Genomic DNA, 20031 nt, shown 5'->3' with positions numbered 1-20031 from the left:
GATATCTTCTTGTTTAATAATTAAATTTTAACTATTAACATCACTGAAGCTGAAATTGAAGAAAAAAAATATACATGCTTATATTAAAGAGCCTCTGGAAATTAGTCTATTTCTCTTCAAGTAAATAGCATTCTTCTTCCCAGTTATCAGCGTTTTTTCACAAGACTTAGGTTTTAGGCTTTGGAGTTACCACGGGTACCAATGGCAAGTCACCAGTAACGTAGAGATAATAACAAGTCCCCTCCAGAGGCAGATTAGCTATTCTCTTCACAAACCTTATTCCAGACTACCAACCAACTTTACTTTCCTCTGTTCATTATCTATGTGAAACCATGTTTTAACTTCTGGTCCCCTCTAGAGCTTCAATGGCAACTTTACCTAAGATTTGCTGCTAGCCACACTAGTGTGAAATTTCCAGCTTCATAGTTAAAGTTTGAGAAGTTTTAACAGCAGAAAGCCAAGCATAATCTTACAGAAAAAAATAGCACAGTTGACTACAAACCTCGCTTTGTACTTGCTGAATTTGTTTCTCGGCATCAGAATGTTTGTCTTTTAGATCTGCATACTCTTCTTCTTTCCTCTGCAAATCTTTTTTCAAATTCAGTACAAGGGCAGAACTCTCAGAAAGAATATTTTCTAGCCTTATGTTAAAAATAAAGACACAAAGAACATTACTGTTACACATCTCATGGAAACAGCAATTACAGCTTAATCCATGCCCTGCCTGTTGGTTTCTATTTGTAAATAGACTCTTAAATCTATCTAGAACAGTGACAAGATTTAAACAATTACTTTTGAATTTCAGCTTGCTTCTCATAATCAGATGCTGAAGCAATAAATTATTCAGATGCTATTCTGAGGGATGGACAACAAAACCACCAGAAATCCCCATATTATTCTTTATTTCCTTGCACACTCTTGTTTTCCCTTGGAACTCAAGTAGCATACCAAAGCATCCTAAAGTAGTAGTTTGGCCATTGATAAGCATGCAGATGCATTAAGTCGAAGGGATGTTCCCATTAACTATTTTTAACTCTAGTTCATTCTCAAAGGGCTCTAACTTAACTCAGTGGTTACTTACGATTCTATACGTTGCACTTTCTCCATTTCACTCTTTTCCTTTTCCCAAAGAGAATGTTTCATCTGCTCCAAGCTGTTTTTCAGCTGCATAACTTCTTGAATCAGATTTGCTTCATTGATACTTAACTCTTCAACCTTTTTGTCTGCGTTAGCAGACTTCTCCTGCAGAGTTGCTGTAACTGTCTCCAGATTAACAATAATAGATTCTTTTTCTTTAAGTAATTCATTGAGTTTTGACACATTGTCTTCCATTGTCTTGGAAGCCTCCAGGAGATATTCAAGCTCTCTTATTTTTACCTCACAGTTGGCAACTTCCTCCTGAAATTGTGCAATCACTCTCTGATCTTCTGCAGTCTTTTCTTCAAAGTCCTGAGTTTTCTTTTCTATTTGCTCATGTAACTGATTCACAAGATCATCTTCCTGACTAGTGTGAGTTGCAATCTCACATAGCTTCATTACAAGTTGACGATTATGATTTTCAGCATTATTCAGTCCCGCCTTTAGGTTTTCATTGTCTTGAAGCAGTGCTTTGATGTGCTGACTTTTTTGTGAGGAAACATCAACAATACTTCTGCATACTTCCCAAATCCTTTCAAGACTATAGTTAAAGGAGAGGTCCTGCACAAGATCTGAGATGGAAGAAGTCTTTGACTGAATGCATGCAGAACTAATTTGAGATGTCCCTGGCTCATCTTTTTCACAGTCTGAGGAATCCTTTACACTGACAAAGTCAGTACCGATGGTGTGAAACTCTAAGTGACATTTGTATAATTCATCTAATTTGGTCCGCATTTCTTTTACTTGTGACACTTTATCAATTATATATTCTTTGGCAACTTCTATGTTGTTAGTTAGTTGGGCATTTTTGTTTTCAAGTGTCATATTTATAGATTTCTGTTCATCCAGTTCAGAAGCAATTCCCCGATAGTCAGCTTGACCCTGCAGAATTTGTTCACGGAGGGCATCAGCTGTTTCTTCAGAAAAAGAAAGCTCAATACGCAGGCTTGTTACCTGCTTACTGAAATCTTCTTTTTTATTTTGTTCTCTGCTGCATTGTTCTTCAAGCACAGCTAAATGACGCTCCAAGATTTCAGTTCTTTCCCTCAGTGCTAGTACTTCCTTTCGGTACGTGGAGCACTTTTGTTTCATGTGTTCAATTTTCTTTTGCTCTACAGTGTTCTTTTTCTTTCTCTCATTTACAACTACTGTAAAACAAACAAACAAACAAACAAACAAAAAAAAGGGAAAAGGAATGTAGTTCAGATTGATTAAAATCATTATTACATAGCAGTTCACAACACCAAGTAGCAACTTCTAAGTGAAAAACTGTCGTAATATGCAAGCCATACCCTCACATCACATAGTATTTGATACTAGTGAAGGAATTAAAGTTCTCTGGACACGTAATCAGGTGCCTCAGATTTCTATACAGAATTAACAGCAAAAGGTTTTCAGTCTGGAAGAACACTTTTACCATGGCACTACTCAAACCTTCCACTCCACACCAGTAGAAAATCTTATTAGATCTAAGAAACATGGGAACGAGATAGATAATTCACAGCTATATTCTTTCTATCTTCCCTGCTTTAGCAATCCCTATAAGGCAACCAGGAATCACTCCATCTACATCTAAATGGTAGATAAGCAGTTCTCTAAGAAATTTCATTCCAACTCACAGTCCTCTTACTTTCAAAAGAAAGATAAAACCCTGGACAAGTTGATCACTTAAGTGTTGATATCTGTCTCTCTTATTCAGTTGATCTCTAAACAAAATATGAGGATTCCTACTTCTGTCCACACTTACTCTTTTGCATATAAAGTTCACTCATAAAGTTGTACAAATTTGCAGATTCAAGTTTCCATAAATATTCCATTAGCTTGGGGCTGTTTTTTTCTTTAACTGGTGAGCAATTAGCTAAAATCACATGCATTTTCTTTCTATCAAAAGCGACTTCTGCTGTATTTCATCATTGCTTTAGAATCCAGTTATGTCCATTCCATAATATGCATACTTTAAGTATTAAAAAAAATAAATATAAGTCAAGACTTACTAGGGATTGTGTCACCACAACAATATATTCCATGGTGATTCTTGTACAGTCCTTTTATTACTACAACTACAGAAATGCAGAATTTTATAGCGCCCACGTGCAGCCTGCATTACATACAGATTCACATGTACTGCATGGAAACAGCGTCTTAACTCATCTAAGGAGTTTTATATACAGCCCTCAACTGATTTAAAAGTCATACTGAAGAAACAGCAGTGGCATATTCCACCCCAAACCAGGTTTTGGTTTTGATTGCTGCTCCCAGCAACACTAGTGAGGGGAATATGATTTATAAGTAATCTAAACCCTTTATGCTGAAAACAACAAGCAAGCACTAAAGCAAGATAAATAAGACTAGGGAGAAGATGTGTAATGTTCAGTCTAGAAGCTCCTTACACAGGAAGTAGGGAAAAAGCATTATTACAGAGCATAGGAAACAAGACCTAAAAGCTCAGAGAATGGTGTAAATACCCTGAACTTGAAGCTGAGATAACCTAGCATCTCCTAAAACACTTTTGCTCGTGCTACTTATATAACTAATTCTACAAAAGAACCAGCACAACATACCTGTGCTCATTGTTCTACTGTGTATATTTAACACAGCTAAAGAATATATATTAAGCGGTTTTTGAAATTGGACGCTATTAATACTCACAAATAGAAGAAAATTTTAACATGATTGAATACTCAGTACTTCTTAACAGAAAACTTCATGCTGACATTGTGACTATCAGCTACCCATTTTAATTCCTATGTGGAGCATTGCTGTCATTAATTTTTAAATGAGAGCTTTGGTCATATGATTAGAACAAACCCACTACTATTTGGAGTATGGAGGAGTCCACATCCCTCCCTCAGTCTCTGGTAAGATGCTTATATGTGATGCCATTCAGTGGTCACATTAGGATTCAATATTTATGCCAAATAAAGGCAGCAGGGACAAATCATCCAAGAACAGCATCTCATCCAAAGAAGGCCTTGACTTTCTCCCTTGCACATATTTTGCAAGAGGAATACAAGAAAGGAAGGGACTACAGCTAGGTTTTAGATTTTCCCTTCTACATTTTATATGCCTTCCGTAATTCTAGGAACACTGATGCTCAGCTGTGCCCAGAAGTGAAGTTAAATGCATCAGAGCTTATCCAAACCATTTTGCTCAAATATTGCCCATGAGCGAGCAATTAGCAGGTCGTCAACAATTTTGATAGTTGCTTCAGGAAAAACAAAACAAACAAACAAAAAAAAGCACTTGAGCAGCTGATGCTACTCAGAAGATCAGCAACAGCAGTTGAAACAATCCTAAAGAAACTGCTTTAAAACTATTACCAAATCTGCAAGTGCATCAACAGATGAGGAAAAAGCAGCAAAAAGGAAAAAAATAGTGCAAAAAACTTCTATTCTTAAGCATTCAAAAATGAACAGCATAGGACCTTCTGAAAAAGGGATATTTACATAACAGTTACTTCTATTTACAGTTTAACACAGTGGCTTTTCTCCTTATACCATAAGGTACGCGCTTCACAGCCTTTTGCTTCCGATCCGGAATAGGAAGCAATTTATTGTTTTGGAAGACACCCTGTTCAACGATGGAAGAAACTGTACCTTTCTTTGGAGGTGGCTCTTCCACAGTAGGCTTATCCTCGTCAGTACTGCGCTTTCTTCCCAATTCCAACTCAGTTTTCTCTTGTTTCAGTGCTTTAACTGAAAGCACTGAAAATTGGCTGCTTTCAGTTCCTTTATTAGTGTTCTCTTCTGCCGGTTCTGCTTTAATGGTAGTTAAATGGTAGGTAGTCTTTTCCTGTATTGATAAAAGATCAGTTACATTGAAGCTTAACAAAAGGAGCACTTAAGTCTCAGTAATCTTCTGAAGGCAAATATTTACACAAAACCATACAGCTAAAATATTTACCCGGTGACTCTATAGACATCAGTTACAAATCTCAATAGCAGACAGAACAAGTACACCTTCAGATAATGACAAGTGCAATACTCGGTAGAGTATACAAGGGAAAGCAAGAGCCTAGCAGGTTACAAAGTAAAAGACTTGCACACAATCAAGAGTTTACCGGTTTATCAAAGAATTTCCTGTTTCCAAGAAGTCAACAAAATTACAAACATGGTCAAAGAGCAAATGGTCAGCTCTCAGAATTACAGAATCACAGAATCACAGAATTACCCGGGTTGGAAGGGACCTCAAGGATCATGTAGTTCCAACCCCCCTGCCTAGCAGGGCCACCAAACATACGCCTTTACTAGATCAGGTTGCCCAGGGCCCCGTCCAACCTGGTCTTGAACACCTCCAAGGACGGGGCATCCACAACCTCATTGGGCAGCCTGTTCCAGGAGCTAACCACCCTTCTAGTAAAGAACTTTCCCCTAACATCCAACCTAAATCTTCCCTCCTTCAACTTAAAACCATTTCCCCTAGTCCTGCTATTATCAGCCCTTTCGAAGAGTTTACTCCCCTCCTGGGAGTAAGTTCCCTTCAGGTACTGAAAGGCTGCAATGAGGTCACCCCGCAACCTTCTCTTCTCCAGGCTGAACAAACCCAACTCCCTCAGCCTGTCCTCATAGGGGAGGTGCTCCAGCCCCCTGATCATCTTTGTGGCCCTCCTCTGGACCCTTTCCAAAATCTCCATAGCTCTCATACAAGTTCATCACATCACACTTCTGCTAAGCTGCTAAAATCACTTTCATCGTGACAGATATAATCCAACCTTAAAGCTTAGTCAGCTCTGTCACGCATATTTTAGATTGTGTCCTTGACCACAAGTGAAGCTTCCTTACTTACAAGATGACGATTGTTAAGCCATGCTGGCACTGCCAAGGACTGATTATTCATCTTTAGTAGCTTATGAAAAGAAAAGCTTCGGAAGTGTTCAGGCCACACAATCTCACAGATAGAGTTGGAGCCTTGTTCTTGGAAGAAGTAATAGGTGAGGACATGACTACTCATCACAGTCAGCTTTAATACCATGGAAATACTAAGTTGCAGTGATGCAGACAGTCAAAGACTAAGAAGGGTCAAGTTGCTAAGCTTACAAGGTTAGAGATCTGAGTGACAGAATTAACTATAAATGTTTTCAGAGCTACTTCAGGCTACCAAACATCAAAAAATGAACAAAAACCACCAGAAGTGGTATGCACACATACTTAATCAAGCTAGTCTTCACATATTCAGTAGCTTGCAGTACATTAGTCAGGATAAAGTTTTATGGACTGCATAGAACGTGGAGATATCCTGACCATTCATACTTGTACTTCCAACTCTACTCAACATACTTTTACTGTTGCTCTTCCTCTGATGTAGGAGTGTGAGGCAGGAGATAGTGGAACACACTGATATTTTTGTTGTTTGTGTTAACAACAACTACCTTCAGATAAATTTGAATTGTTTACAATTTCAAGCGAGTACCAGCTACATACAGAAAATCAGTTTTCCAAAAATGTGTTGATTACAAGCATAGAATTAGTGTTTTTCTTTTTTTGTATAAGGATACGGAGATGTGTAAAACTCACATAATCTTTTACTTTTTCCTCTAAATGAGATTTTAAGTCTTGTAGCTCTGTAATAATGTCATCTTTCTGCACCACGATGTCCATTAGCTCTCGAACCCTTTCATTTTGTGCATTCATTTTCTTAGAAATAAAAAATAAAAAAAATTCAGTCATCAGATTCTAATGGAGTGTTAAGTAGCTGAATTACACAATGCATTAAAGGCAAATTCAGTTAAGCTAAGCTTGGTAAGAAATCTATTAATGGAGCCTACTGGAATAGCATTTTAAGCTACCACAAGTTGGTATTAAAACAATTTTACACAACATCTTCTTGATAAAGTTACCTCAGTTGCTTCTTTAAGTTGCTCAACAGACTCATCCAATTTAATCATCTGCATTTCAAAGTCTGTAACACACAGAAAAGGTTGTATTACATAAGTAGCCAATAGATAGTTTATTAAGTAATCAATTTTTCCAGATATTCTAATGTTTAGGTAGCTTTTGAACAGATTAATTAATTTGCATGTGGTCTTCACTTATTGGGAGTGATTCAAAAGTTTTCTATATTTCTTGGAACGAAAGCATTGCATCAACAAGACATAAAGAAGAGTAGAGATTACAATATAAAAGTAAAAATCAAGATATAGACATTTAACCCCATACTTACGAAAGCGTAAAGCTGCTAGTTGCAGTTTAAAGGAGAGGGAGGAAAATAGAAAAGAAATAACCAAAAACCGTGGAATTGCTGAACCTGAATATACACAAGGAACAAACTATCACTTATCTACAGGCTATGGTTCCAAAGGTAGAACATCTCCTCTAATTCCTACTCAAACTGGTTATTTCTATTTTAGATTAATGAACTATTTCTGTCTTCTACCTTTCACATCGCATAACTCACCTTTGTTCTTCTGCATCAGCTCTTCTTCAGTTTTAAGTAGTTTGGTGTTTTTCTCTGTTAGCTCTTCTTTGGTCTCCATCAGTTCAAAGTTAGTTTTCTCCAGCTGCTTTTCAAACCAGCCAGTATCTTCCTTCGGGTCCCCCAGGGATACAATGGAACTATGTGCTGCCTCAGCTTGCTCTTTAATATCCATGACATCATAATGCACAGAATCAAGAATGCCCTCAGGATCAACACAGGTGTCAGGCACTATGCTATGTTCTCCACCCTGAAACGTAATTTATAATCAGTTAAAACTGCTGAATAGCTGACTACATAATAGCTGTTATTTCTTCAGAGAGTCTGGATAGCCACTATGAAGACAGCCATACAAGAAGTTTTTAATTTCAGCTTCAAAACCCACCTCACAAATTCACATACAACATGACAGTGATTCGTATGGGGGGAAGATAAGTGGCATTCTAGTAACAGCTAATATATTTTATAGTATTTGATGACCACGCTCCCTTTTTTTTTTTTTTTTTTTTTTTTTTTAAATATTACCCCAGATTGATCTCCTTCAAATTTAACGTACAAGTTCGGACTCCCCTTTTCTTTGTATACAGCGTAAATTTTCATTTTGTGTTGCAGAAACAAGGAAAACGCCCAAATTCCCAAAGCTTTCTGAAACTGTTCTTAAGGCTCAGCAACTATTCCTACTAGATGAAGAGTAGATGTATCTTGCTCATCATACAGCAACACAGCATGCACTTCTTTGTAAACAGCCTTGTGTTTCTATAAGATGTGCCCATAACATTTAAATAGTAAAAAGGAAAATATTTAAGAAAAAAAAAAAGAAAAATACCAGGGTGTCATGGTTTAATAATTTTGTAATTTTGCTATCAGTATTCCACATCATAACATCATATAAAGCATGAATAATTTTACTGCTCCCGAACACTTGCAGTATATTGATGATATTGTCGTGTGGAGCCATACAGCAGCAGAGATTTTCAAGAAAAGAAAACAGATAATCCAAATTCTTTTGCAAGCTGGTTTTGCCATTAAGCGCAGCAAGGTGAAGGGGTCTGCCCAGGAAATCCAGTTCTTAGGTGTAAAATGGCAAGATGGGCATCGACACATCCCAGCAGATGTGATTGAAAAAATCACTGCTATGTCTCCTCCCACCAACAAGACAGAGACCCAATCTTTTCTGGGAGTAGTGGGCTTCTGGAGAATGCATGTCCCAAACTACAGCCACATAGTGAGCCCCCTCTATCAGGTAACACGGAAGAAGAATAATTTCTCATGGGGTCCTGAGCAGCAGCAGGCTTTTGAGCAAAGAAAACAAGAGATAGCCCGTGCCGTGGCCTTGGGGCCAGTACGGACGGGACAGGATGTAAAGAACATCCTCTACACTGCTGCTGGAGAGAAAGGTCCCACTTGGAGTTTGTGGCAAAGAGCTTTAGGAGAAACCCAAGGCCAACACCCGGGACTTTGGAGTCGAGCATATAAAGGGTCTGAGGAGTGCTACACTCCAACTGAGAAGGAGATCTTAGCCGTGTACGAGGGGGTTTGGGCTGCTTCTGAAGTAGTTGGGACAGAGGTTCAGCTCCTTCTAGCACCTCGCTTGCCTGTGGCCCCCCTGTCACGGACACAGGTAGATTTTTGTTTAAACCGTGACAACTACCCAGAATGCAGCATAAGGGAATTTTTGCCTAGAACTCTGGAGGACTATTTTTAACTCAGAAAGGTCAGAGATAGAAAGTTCACACTGATTTCTGGGTCACCAGCCTCACCGTACATCAGCATTTTTGGTTTTTAAATGATACATAAAGTTCTCAATGGCACTGCTCTGGTCGGTAGCTGCCTTTCTGTGCAGCTTGCTCTGTGCATGGCTTGTGAACCGCTATTCAGGCCAGACAGCTGCAGCCCCAAAGACCTGCCATAAATGTACAAATTCTACCAGGATAATGTCTTGGTAGTGGAGAAACAGGATGCGCAGTCATATGGCTCTCACACATACCTTGTACAACCAGCTTGGCTCTGGACTGGGCATCACCAATGTCACAGGTGTACACGTCACTGTCACTTTTCTCCAGATTTTTTATGCTCAGCTGCAGGTCTCGTCCTTTCTGTGCCCTCTTGTATTTCCTGCCAGGCCTGAGCTCAGCAATGCCTTTCCTCCATATGACGAAGGATGCGGCTTTCTCGCTCTGACATGTAAAAAGTGCACTTCCACTTTCTTCAGTTTTCACATCTGAACGTTCCTTGATAAAGTAATTAGGTTTTTCTGGAAGGAAAAAAAAAAGGATGAGGGTGTAGGACAAAGGGATTTGTTACCCCAACAAGTCCCAAGCATACAGAGGTGTCCTGAATCTCCTTTGCCCTCATTTCAGAATAACACATAGAGATGCAAAGAGTCTAAGAAGACCACAGAGTCCACCCATTTACATAGGTTTGATAATTCCAGTAGATATCTGGAAAGTTCAATACCATTATACATGCGCTGTTAGGATCTCATCTGATAAACTGCATATAGTTTTGATTACACATATTCAATATAGACTAATTCAGATTGCCATCTTTTCTTGGCTCACTAACACCCAAGATCATAGAATCATAGAATGATCACAGAATCATAGAGTGGCCTGAGTAGAAAAGGACCTCAAAGATCATCTAGTTTCAAACCCCCTCCAAGGGGTCACCGACCACCAGACCAGGCTGCCCAGATCCACATCACACTGGAGAATCATTCAGTTTCCAGATTATTTTAAGGAAAAGATTTTAATCCATCATATTTTCTGAAAACTAAGAATTGATCCTGCTCAAGGAAACAGAAGAGAAAAACATCACCCACAGGCTGCAGATATTTACCTCGACTTCTCTACATGCCATCCCCAGTGTGCTTTTCAACTCACCTTGCACAGTGACCCTGGCTTTTGTTATGGAGTCCTCTGTCTCACAGGGGTACTCCCCACTGTCCTTGGCAGTAGAGTCATGGATGATCAGAATGGCCCCAGTTCCCTCCTGCTGCAAGTCGTACTTCTGGCTTTTTCTGATTGCTTTGCCATCCTTGTACCACCTGATGTTCAAATCCGGTTTTGACAGCTCACAGCTCAGGCTGATGTCCTGCCCTGCTGCTGCTGTCTTATCCTCCAGCTGTTTTGAAACCTCAGTAGGTTTTCCTGGAAGAAAACAAGCTTTTTGAGTAACATACACTTAGGGTAGGATGCCTCTCTCAAAATACATACATCTACATGCTGGAGATAAGTTAGAGAGGCACTTGCAACAGACGCCATCCTACAGCCAGCAGTAATCTGCAAAGTACAGACAATAGAATTCCAGGCAGCATTTATTCTCTCTTAAATCTACCCAATTGAGGATGATGAACCATGTCTGAAAACTGCCTCTTTCTTCTCTCCACTCATCACACTGGGAGCCTCGGATGATGCTCTCAGATGCACATGCTCTAGATAGGAATTTGTTGTACAGCTAGATGATGTGAAGGCCATCCCTTCAGCTTATACTTAGAGGATATTTGCTCCCACAGTTCCCTCAACAGATCATTCCTGATTTACTGTTAATGGAACAAGCTGTAGTGAGATGCCCATTTCCAACACTACCCCAGTGCTTTGGGTAGTTCTCACATTTGTGTAAAATGTTTCCTCCTTTTACTTATTTTTAAGAGAAATTCTCAGTGCTTTGAGGTTCAAGTAGAAGGTTGCTATTCACTTTAACCATATTATGAGTTAGCTCTCACGACAATCTTATCAGAAGACAGTTGAAGGAATCAGGCCCCAGAATCTCTCCCATCTCATTACCTTTCACAGACAGAGAGGCTTTGGAGGTTAGACCACGGGCAGTAAAAACGACTTCCTCAGTGTCCGTAGGAGTCACACTTTTGATAATGAGAGTATATTTCCGACTCACGTTAGAAGCTTTAAATCGCCCACCACTTTCCACTCTGCTTCCAGTCAGTGTCCACTTGAACTCATCAATGCTTTCATGGGACAGAATGCATTCAAAAGTACAATCTTCTCCCTCCTGGATTTCAGTGTTTTTCAGCCGTTTGGTAATGCCACTATTCAGCTCTGGAAGGTAAGAGATAGGTTAGTATGAGGTTTATATGGAGAAAAGGCATTTGTGACTGACATGAGTAGCAGTACTGGTGTTTGAACTCAGGATTTGCAGAACATGGCTGTGTTCCTTACTGATGTATTCTCTAAGACATTCTCCACTCAGAATTACCAGAAAGCTATTAAAAAAAAGAGACGTGAATCTCTTGTCTTTGCTCTGGAAGAACTACAAGGAGAGCAGCTCAGTCCATGGAGCAGAATGAAGATTCAATGAGCCACAGAGGGAACAACCTAACAGAGAGGACAACTCTAGGATGCTGCGTGAGAAAAAGGGTTTTGCCTATGACAAGAAATTAACTGTTTCTATTAGCTAATTTGTTACCATCCTACCCCTACTGGTGTTCAAACCATTTCTCCATTTTAGGGATGTTTAGAAAGGAAATATTTCCAGGACATTCTTGACATGTTTGGTGATTTTCATGGCAAAATGAGATACATTTACATCAAAAGCAATGGGAATTTTCCAGACATCACTGTGCTAAATTGCAGTAATACACTTCTATTGTAGAAACTAGTAAGGCTCGTGGGGGAATAGGTGTAAGACATAGTGACCATACTGAATGTGCTTTTAGCACTCCTTTACTTTCCACAGTACTTACCCTGAATGCCGACCTTTGATTTGGCAACATCACTGCCAATATCACAGGTATAGAAACCTGCATCTGACTTCTCAAGGTCATGGATAAGGGGATATAGGGTCTTCCCAGACTGTACCAGCTCATACTTGTTGCCAGAAGTGAGCACAACACCGTCCTTCTTCCACACTGGTTTGACCTTCTCTTTAGAGACTTCGCATTCCAATTTAATCACACCCCGCTCCTCACCAAAAACATCATCCAAGGACTTCATGAAGACAGCAGGGTTCTCTGCAATTAAAAAGGCAAAACAGAACAATGTGATACAGAAGTTGAGACATTTCCAGTTGCTTTCAGATTTTTAAAGAGGGATAAATAAATCTTTACCAGTACTGATGACATCAATATAGAACCTAAAGTGGTTTCATGTCTGTTGACTGAATGCACTTTATGGAATTCTGAACTAATCAGTAGGAGAATACAGGGAACAGGAGGGACAGCCTGCATTGCCGGTGGGTGGGACTGATATCATATGAAGTAATTGGGATGCAGCTCTTCTAAAGCTGGAGAACTGGCATTGCCCTCACATGGAGCAGAGCTCATACAGCAGGCCACAGGATTAAGAGGATTAGCTGCTGAACAATTTTGATTTTCCTGTTTTATTGACTCCTTTTATCTATCTTCTATTTCACACATCAGATGTTTATACTGGGGAAAAAACTTCCACCAAATGCAAAAGAAAGGAGAAAGAGGAAATCCTTCAAACTCTGAGCGCATAGAGTAAAAGAGCTTAATTGCTGGGGAGAGCAGATTAGAATCACAGTACCCTTAGAATTGGAGGAGACCCTTAAAGGCCATCTAGCCCAGCTCCCCTGCAATAAAAAGGGACATTCACAGCTAGATCAGGTTGCTCACAGCCTGGTCATTAGTCATCCCAGAGGCAAAACACACATTGAATGATCTCTCCTTCAGTCATAAATCCTTGGAGACAACAGCATTGACACTGCATGTTACTGAAGCAGTAAAAGAAACTGCTCTTGTAACTCTCCTTGTGCTAAATAAAATGATGATAAAAAGCAATGGAATGCTTTGGCAGGACACCAAAACCATCCTCCTTCCTTGATATCTGCTGCAATGGAACCTTCCACTGGAAGAAAGCCTCTGATGACTTGTCACCCCAGAGAGGTCAGCTTTAGAAGCAGGACTGCTGCACAATAGAATGAACTGGAGCTCCTTAGCATCTCTTACATCCAGGAGGGGTGTGATCAGACCCACCTATCACCTTCAGGCGCGCTTTCTGACACCTTGTCTGACTTCACTGTCACTGTGCCAGCATCCTCAGGCTTAACCTGCTTCATTGTCAGTGTGCAGCAATTGCCAACGTTCTTGATGTCATTGTAATTGTTGGTGTAAAGGAGGTTGCCATTCAGGAACCATTCCACGTCCTCGTCATCATGGGACAGCTCGCAGGAGAAGACAGCAGAGCTCTCTTCTTCAATTTCCACATCCTGCAGGTGCTTCGTTACTTCTACACTGCAGGCTGTGGGGAAACAAGGTGAACTGTTACCACTGTTACTATAAATCATACTGGGATGTGGTAGAATGGTAGGACTAGATGATCTTTGTGTAATCTTCTCAGTGAACATTATACGTTTATAAATTTAGCAGGAGAGAATGGCAGAAATCAACCCCAAGAAGAGAAATCTGAGGTGAAATAGGACATGGAAGAGGTCACCCTCCCTGCTCATACCTTCAGCTGTCAGCGTGGCCTCAGTCTCTGCAATTCCTGCCTTGCACTTGTACACACCAGCATCATCGGGCTTCAGCTTCAGAATCTTGAGCTCTGCTGAATGCTTATCCCTCTTGATCTTGTACTTCTCAGAGGGCTTGATGAGTGTGTGGCCCTTGAACCATTTCACAATTTTTGGAGAAGGCCTGAAGTCACAGGACAGGATGACAGAATGACGTTCCAAAGCTGTCTTGTCCTCCAACTTCCTGGTGATTTCTATATGGTAATCTGCAAAGCAGGGGTGGAAGAGAAGAAAGGATGAGGACAATTGGAAGAAGAGGAAAGTCTCTTGCGTGTATTCCATTCCAATTAATGTCATGTTCACAATGGTTCTTTGAACCACTCTAAAGATAAAACAAACGATTGTCTATAGGGAATGCCATTGACTACATTTCTATAAAGTAATACTGTATATTATCTACCAAATGCAAGGTCCAGCTCTTGTTCTGTGCTCCCACAAAACAAATTGCTCCCAATTGTTGAGGCTTTTATTCAAATAAGAGTGAGTTGAGTTGAATAAGAGTGAGTTGAAAATATAACAAGTACTTTAGGATGTGAATGGAGACTCTTACGCTGGGGACAACAGCAGATAAAAAGCCTGCAAGTTTCTTTCAGATGAAATCAATGACAAACTGCTTCAAATTTAGGTGCTACCAAACTTAAACTTGTCTAGTTCAGAAATACAATTAATTTCACCTGATTTGACTTCTTTGGTATAGCCAAGGACAAAACCTCAGCTCTGTAGATCTGAATAGTAAGCACATCACAGCTATTCAAACAGATCTTTTACTGAGATGCAGCTGTCTCATTGATTGTCCAACGGCTTTGAACTGGAAATGGAGCAGACCTCCAGACACACACACAATATTTCAAAGACCCCAGTGAAGGAAGGCTGTACGTTAATTAATTCTTCATCTTCATGATGTAAACCAAGCCTGGATATGTTACCTCTGACAAGCAGATTGGCTGTGGATTTTGATTTGCCAATTGAGAACTGAATGGTGCTTGTCATATCAGTGGTGGTTTTCGGTATGGTCAGCTGGTGGATGGTGCCTTCTTGCTGCATAATCAAGTTTCTGCCAGCCTGTTAGACTTCCCCACGTAGGAATACCACTTGGGAGGTTTCACAGAAGGAATGGATATCTCGCATTCAAATTTGGCTTCTTCAGGCTCAGTCACATAGTCATCACACAGCTCCTTCACTAGATTAATGGATTGCTCTTTAAGAAGGATGGAACAAGAGAAAGCAGAGATTTAGAAGGAATGTAAAAAACCCTTACATTATCACCCCACTTACTCACGTCAGCATTACTGCACATGAACACTACACCTATCAGCTCAGAATGCCTTAAAACATCATTAAAAAATAATAGAAAGAAAAGAATGTTGTTAAGAAGTCAGAGAATAAGACTGACAACCTGAAAAGAGCCCAGATCTTCTGATTCCCAGTCCAACATCCAAATCAAACCATGACCTTCCCATCCCGATATCAAACTCCTCGCATTACGAAATGGAAAAGAGGTTCAATGAAACACGGACATTGATAATTACTTTGGTTAAATACAGCAACTTAGCTCTGAAAAACAAGTTTTCACCTAGTAAAGGTCTCTGTAGCTCAAATGTAATGACTCTACTTAGGAGAAATTCATTTTCCAGGAAGTTCTTGCCCTTATAATGTTAACAGTGGCAAAGGTGGGGACTGAACTCTTGAGTAGTGTGCTAACTCAAATGTCTCCGTTTTCTTTATCACACTTAACATCATATATATACCCTAACATTGTATATATTAAAAAAAAAAAAAACAACCCTGTGCTCTTTTCAAACAGCAAGAGAAAATGAAGAAAAAGTCAAGCTATGTTTTTTATCCCTCAACGTTCAAACACAAATCTGAAGTCTAAACGTAGAAAATCAACCTCCTAAGAAAATAATCTGTTTTACTTAGCGAAAGTAAATTGCAAAAGAGAAGCTGGATATTTTGTGGGCAGAAAGGTAGGTAGGTAGAAGTTTTTATTTCTGTGAAAGGTCCTGGTGGTGTTTAACTTCCTTGAAATTAAAGCAAAGGATGTTAGCTCATTTATAACATAATTTAATCAAAATTGTCATGAGAAGCATAATTACCTTTAACTGAAAGATGGGCACGAGATTCTGCCTTTTCTGCTAGAGATTTTATTTCTGCTGCATCCTTGACTTGGACACGTGTGTAAGTCAGCGAGTAGCTCTTTCCTGAAGCAGAGAACCACAGAGTCACTAAGGCTGGAAAAGACCACTAAGGTCATCTAGTCCAACCGCCAGCTCATCCCTACCAAACTGTGCTCTTGAGAGCAAACCCACAACTACACTTGGCTTCCTTGAGCAAAGAGCTCTGAGGCACGTGGCCAGGCTGAGCATCATCCATCTGGTTTCACAGCATCACTGCCTGTTCTCTCATGTCAATGAAACCACCCATTCCTCCACGTCCACATCCCCACCAAAGCGTAATCTAAACATGGCTTCTACAAGGACTGACCAAATGTGGCCACCGTCACCTTCAAAGTACCTGATACAGAAGGATCACACTCACTGTCAGACAAAACCTCTTTGGAGAGGTGAACTGACTGCCCTGTTCACCCCCACTTTCGAAATAACTGCACTCATTTCCTACCTGCTCCCGGCAGTGTGGGATGGTGGGATAGCATCACACTTCCCACACTAAGCATCCCACCATGTCACTTGTTCCACCCTAACCTCAGTCCCAAAACAAAAGGGGAACTCCCTTCTGAACCTTCTTCATTTCAGATGTCTTATATGCTTGATCTCCAACCCACCCCCCACTCAGGAGAAAGATCCCCCTCTTACACCCTACCATCTTGCCGCATACTGATGTTGTCATCAGCCTTCAGCTTGTTGTCATCTTTGTACCACTGGGTCTGAACCTCATCGTGTGAAATCTCACAGACAAAAGATGCACTCCCATATTCATTCACTTCCACATCTTCCAGTGCTTTAACAATCTTGATATCTCCAGCTGTGAAACACTAGAGATATATTTGTCAGGGTATTTCCAGAACTGAGTGCAGCATCTTTTCCTTACACATATTTGCATAGAAAATAAGTAGGATTATGTTTTATTCTAAACCATCATCCATTCCTGAGTCATTTCTCTCTTCAACACAGTCAATGCATTATTGCCATTGAACTAAAAGATAGACTTACTAGCTACAATGGAGCTCCCTGCAAACAGTTTTCATGGAAACCAGAATCTCATTTATTCTAAAACCTTTCAAGCAAAATTAAGGGTAGAAAAACAATAGAACTGAATGAATCTTTAAGGTCATTTAGTTCCAGTCCCCCTGCTATAGGCAGGGACACCTCCCTCCAGACCAACTCTTCTCCTCAGGGTCAAGGCTTCTCTCAAATCATTCTCCTCTAAGCCTGTGCCTGTGCTTGGGATTGCCCTGACCCAGGTGCAGGGCCTTGTACTTGGCCACACTCAAGTTCATGAGGCTGCCAAGGGCCCACCTCTCCAGCCTGTCCAGGTCCCTCTGGGTAGCATCCCTTCCCTCTAGCACATCAACAGCACCGCTCAGCTTGGTGTCATCTGCAAACTTGCTGAGGCTGCATTTGATTCCACTCTCCATGTTGCCTACAAAAATGTTAAATAACACTGGTCCCAACACCACCCTCCACCTGGACACTGAACTATTGACTGCAGCTCTCTGAGTGTGACCATCCAGACAGTTCCCTATCCTGCAACTGGTCCATCCATCAAAACCATTTTTCTCCAGTTTGGTGACCAGGATGTCATGCAGGACAGGATCAAATGCTCTGCACAGGTCCAAGTAGATGATGTCAGTTGCTCTCCCATTATCCACTGATGCTGTTACTCCATCATGAAAGGCCACCAAGTTTGTCAGGCATGGCTTGACTTTGAGGAACCCATATTGGTTACCACCAATCTCCTCATCTTCATTTTCCAAACTATGCCAAGGAGAACTAGACAGAACTCTACAATGTCGTGTCACTACAAACCTGTCTGAATCATTGGCTTCTCTGCATGCTCATCACTAGTCTCTCCTTAGCTTGTGTGCCCACAGTGTATAGGGAATGTCAGCCACAAATCTTACCTAGGGGACATCTTTGATTCAAAATCCCTTGAACATCACACAATCCCTTTTAACTCTCCAGGTCTGCACTTATTTGTGTCAGAATCAGACCATATTTCTGTGCTGCTATTTCCCTTTCCTTCTGAAGGGCCTGGATACAACTTGGATTAACCAGAGGAGCAGAGTTCCTGCATAAAACAGCCTGTACTGAAACAGCAACCCAACCTGGTTGCAGACTGAGAGAGAAAATGAGAGTTCACCACCTGTGAATAATGAGACTTCTCTTATTTCCCTGGGAAGTAATGCCCACTTTTTTACTTTGACGGAGCTCCTTCCCATCATAGAAGGGAAAATATCAAGTCAAATCTACATTAGTCCTTCCATCTCTGCACTCAGCAAAGGGAGCCTTCAGATCTATGCTTAATTCACCCAATTCCCTAGAATTAATGGAACTGTACTTACTGGAACATATGCTGAAGCTTAAGCACAGTGCAGTGTTTTCAACATGTAGGAATAGCTATAGAACATGCATAAATTCTGGCTGACCTATGACAGCTTAAAGCACTGCGGAGGACTGTTAACAAGCCCGTTTGGACATCACCTTGAATAAATGACGTTATCCCCAAGTAAGGGAAGGAACAGCTGAGCACCGGGGAGGTGCACAAAGGGCCAGAGCAAACTCTCACACTGTCAGGTGCAAAGAAAACTGAGATTTCACCCTAAAACCCAGTTCACAACAAGGCTACAAAATCCTGGCTGAGAATTTCTGAATGCTCACCAGTTGTTTCCAGCTCGAAGGTCATCTTCTGGCCAGCAGCCTCGCAGATGTATTCTCCAGCATCTTTCTTCTCCAGCTGCTCCACAACCAGACGCCGTGTTTTGCCCACACATTCCAGTTTGAACCTTCTGGAGGAGGCAAGCAGTCTTCCATCCTTGTACCATTTTACTTCGGTTGGATCCTGTGCTACTTCACAGCTGAGGGAGGCACTTGCTGCCAGGGCAGCACTCACCTCTTTCTGCACCTGCTCCTGGTTTATAAACACAGGTTTTGGCTCTGAGGGAAGAAAAGAAAAACAGAAGGACTGAAATGAGACCATCTTGCAGGTTTGTATGTACAGGTTGGAACAGGTTTAGGTTACCACTTGTGCCCAAACTAATAGCCTTCACTAGAGAATATCAGCTCTTCTGTTGAAACAAAGTGTCAAATCTAGGCAAGAAAGAACCTAGGAACTGAAGGAACCAAGAGGGTCCTTGAACACCATCCCATGGTTGCAAGTCACTATGCAAACATATTGAACCCAAAAGAACATCTGACCTGCAGGCAACCAAAACCTGAGTTCCTTTTACTTAAGACCCACTGTGAAACATCAAAACACATAAACATGTGATAGTCAAACCACTGGCTGCCTTTTCATGACCCAGAACAGTACTCCTGGCTTCCTGAACAGACTCCTCATGGCCTCTACCACTGCCACAACTGTGACTGTCAAAGGCACAAAGGAAATATGCTCACCAACGCAGTCCTTTGTTCTTTGTGTGTGATTTGCAGATATCTATCTTACTTTGAGCTCTGGGAATAGTCAGCTCTACCAGGTCTCTTACTGTGAGTAGCAGACTCACCTATCCAGATGCAGCCTCCAACATAAAGGCATAGTAAAAAGGCAGTGTACTACTAGGAGAAGTTCCTGCTTCTCCTGCCATGAAAGGCTGCACGTAGAACATGCACTCCAGCCTCACTGCACATACTTATCTTAGTCAAATGTTTAGGTGAACAAGAATTACAGTTTGGGATCTCAGGCACAGGAGAGATTTGAATAATATCTTGAATATTGCTTCCATTGTACATATATCAGTAATTATTATTCTACAGACAGACTGAAACAGGTCTTTGTGCCATACTAAAACCAAATACTTGCTACAAACCCAGGCAATCAAGT

At 40.8% G+C, this 20031-nt stretch overlaps 2 protein-coding genes across 2 annotated transcripts; both read right to left on the bottom strand.

The window, feature by feature from the left end:
* Positions 1–1077: 1077 nt before the first annotated feature.
* LOC146752325 (uncharacterized) lies at positions 1078–13743 on the bottom strand. The gene is made up of 8 exons (XM_085531934.1): positions 13499–13743; positions 12248–12514; positions 11334–11603; positions 10626–10697; positions 6974–7035; positions 6651–6770; positions 4734–4929; positions 1078–2285 (listed from the first exon to the last, which is right to left on the bottom strand). Exons 2-8 carry the CDS (start codon positions 12495–12497, stop codon positions 1078–1080), a joined length of 2178 nt encoding a protein of 725 aa, XP_085388060.1. The 5' UTR covers positions 12498–12514; positions 13499–13743.
* A 236-nt stretch (positions 13744–13979) lies between these two features.
* LOC146752324 (myosin-binding protein C, fast-type-like) lies at positions 13980–19053 on the bottom strand. The gene is made up of 5 exons (XM_085531926.1): positions 18873–19053; positions 16855–17026; positions 16131–16235; positions 14961–15232; positions 13980–14240 (listed from the first exon to the last, which is right to left on the bottom strand). Exons 2-4 carry the CDS (start codon positions 16865–16867, stop codon positions 15081–15083), a joined length of 270 nt encoding a protein of 89 aa, XP_085388052.1. The 5' UTR covers positions 16868–17026; positions 18873–19053; the 3' UTR covers positions 13980–14240; positions 14961–15080.
* Between the last annotated feature and the right edge of the window lie 978 nt (positions 19054–20031).

This window comes from Coturnix japonica, unplaced genomic scaffold, assembly GCF_054131305.1.
Source record: "Coturnix japonica strain WE unplaced genomic scaffold, WE-NBRP24 Scf046, whole genome shotgun sequence".
NCBI lineage: Eukaryota > Metazoa > Chordata > Aves > Galliformes > Phasianidae > Coturnix > Coturnix japonica.
This window is presented reverse-complemented; position numbering and strand designations above follow the sequence as displayed.

Excerpts from the sequence above, each read along its gene's own strand:
- LOC146752325 (XM_085531934.1), bottom strand. The coding sequence starts at position 12,497 with ATGAAGTCCTTGGATGATGTTTTTGGTGAGGAGCGGGGTGTGATTAAA. Across the intron at positions 10,698-11,333 it reads AGCCTCTCTGTCTGTGAAAG|GAAAACCTACTGAGGTTTCA; the intron begins GTAATGAGATGG and ends GTTTTCTTCCAG. Across the intron at positions 4,930-6,650 it reads AGGAAAAAGTAAAAGATTAT|GAAAAGACTACCTACCATTT; the intron begins GTGAGTTTTACA and ends TTATCAATACAG.
- LOC146752324 (XM_085531926.1), bottom strand. Across the intron at positions 15,233-16,130 it reads TGCCCATCTTTCAGTTAAAG|AGCAATCCATTAATCTAGTG; the intron begins GTAATTATGCTT and ends TCCTTCTTAAAG.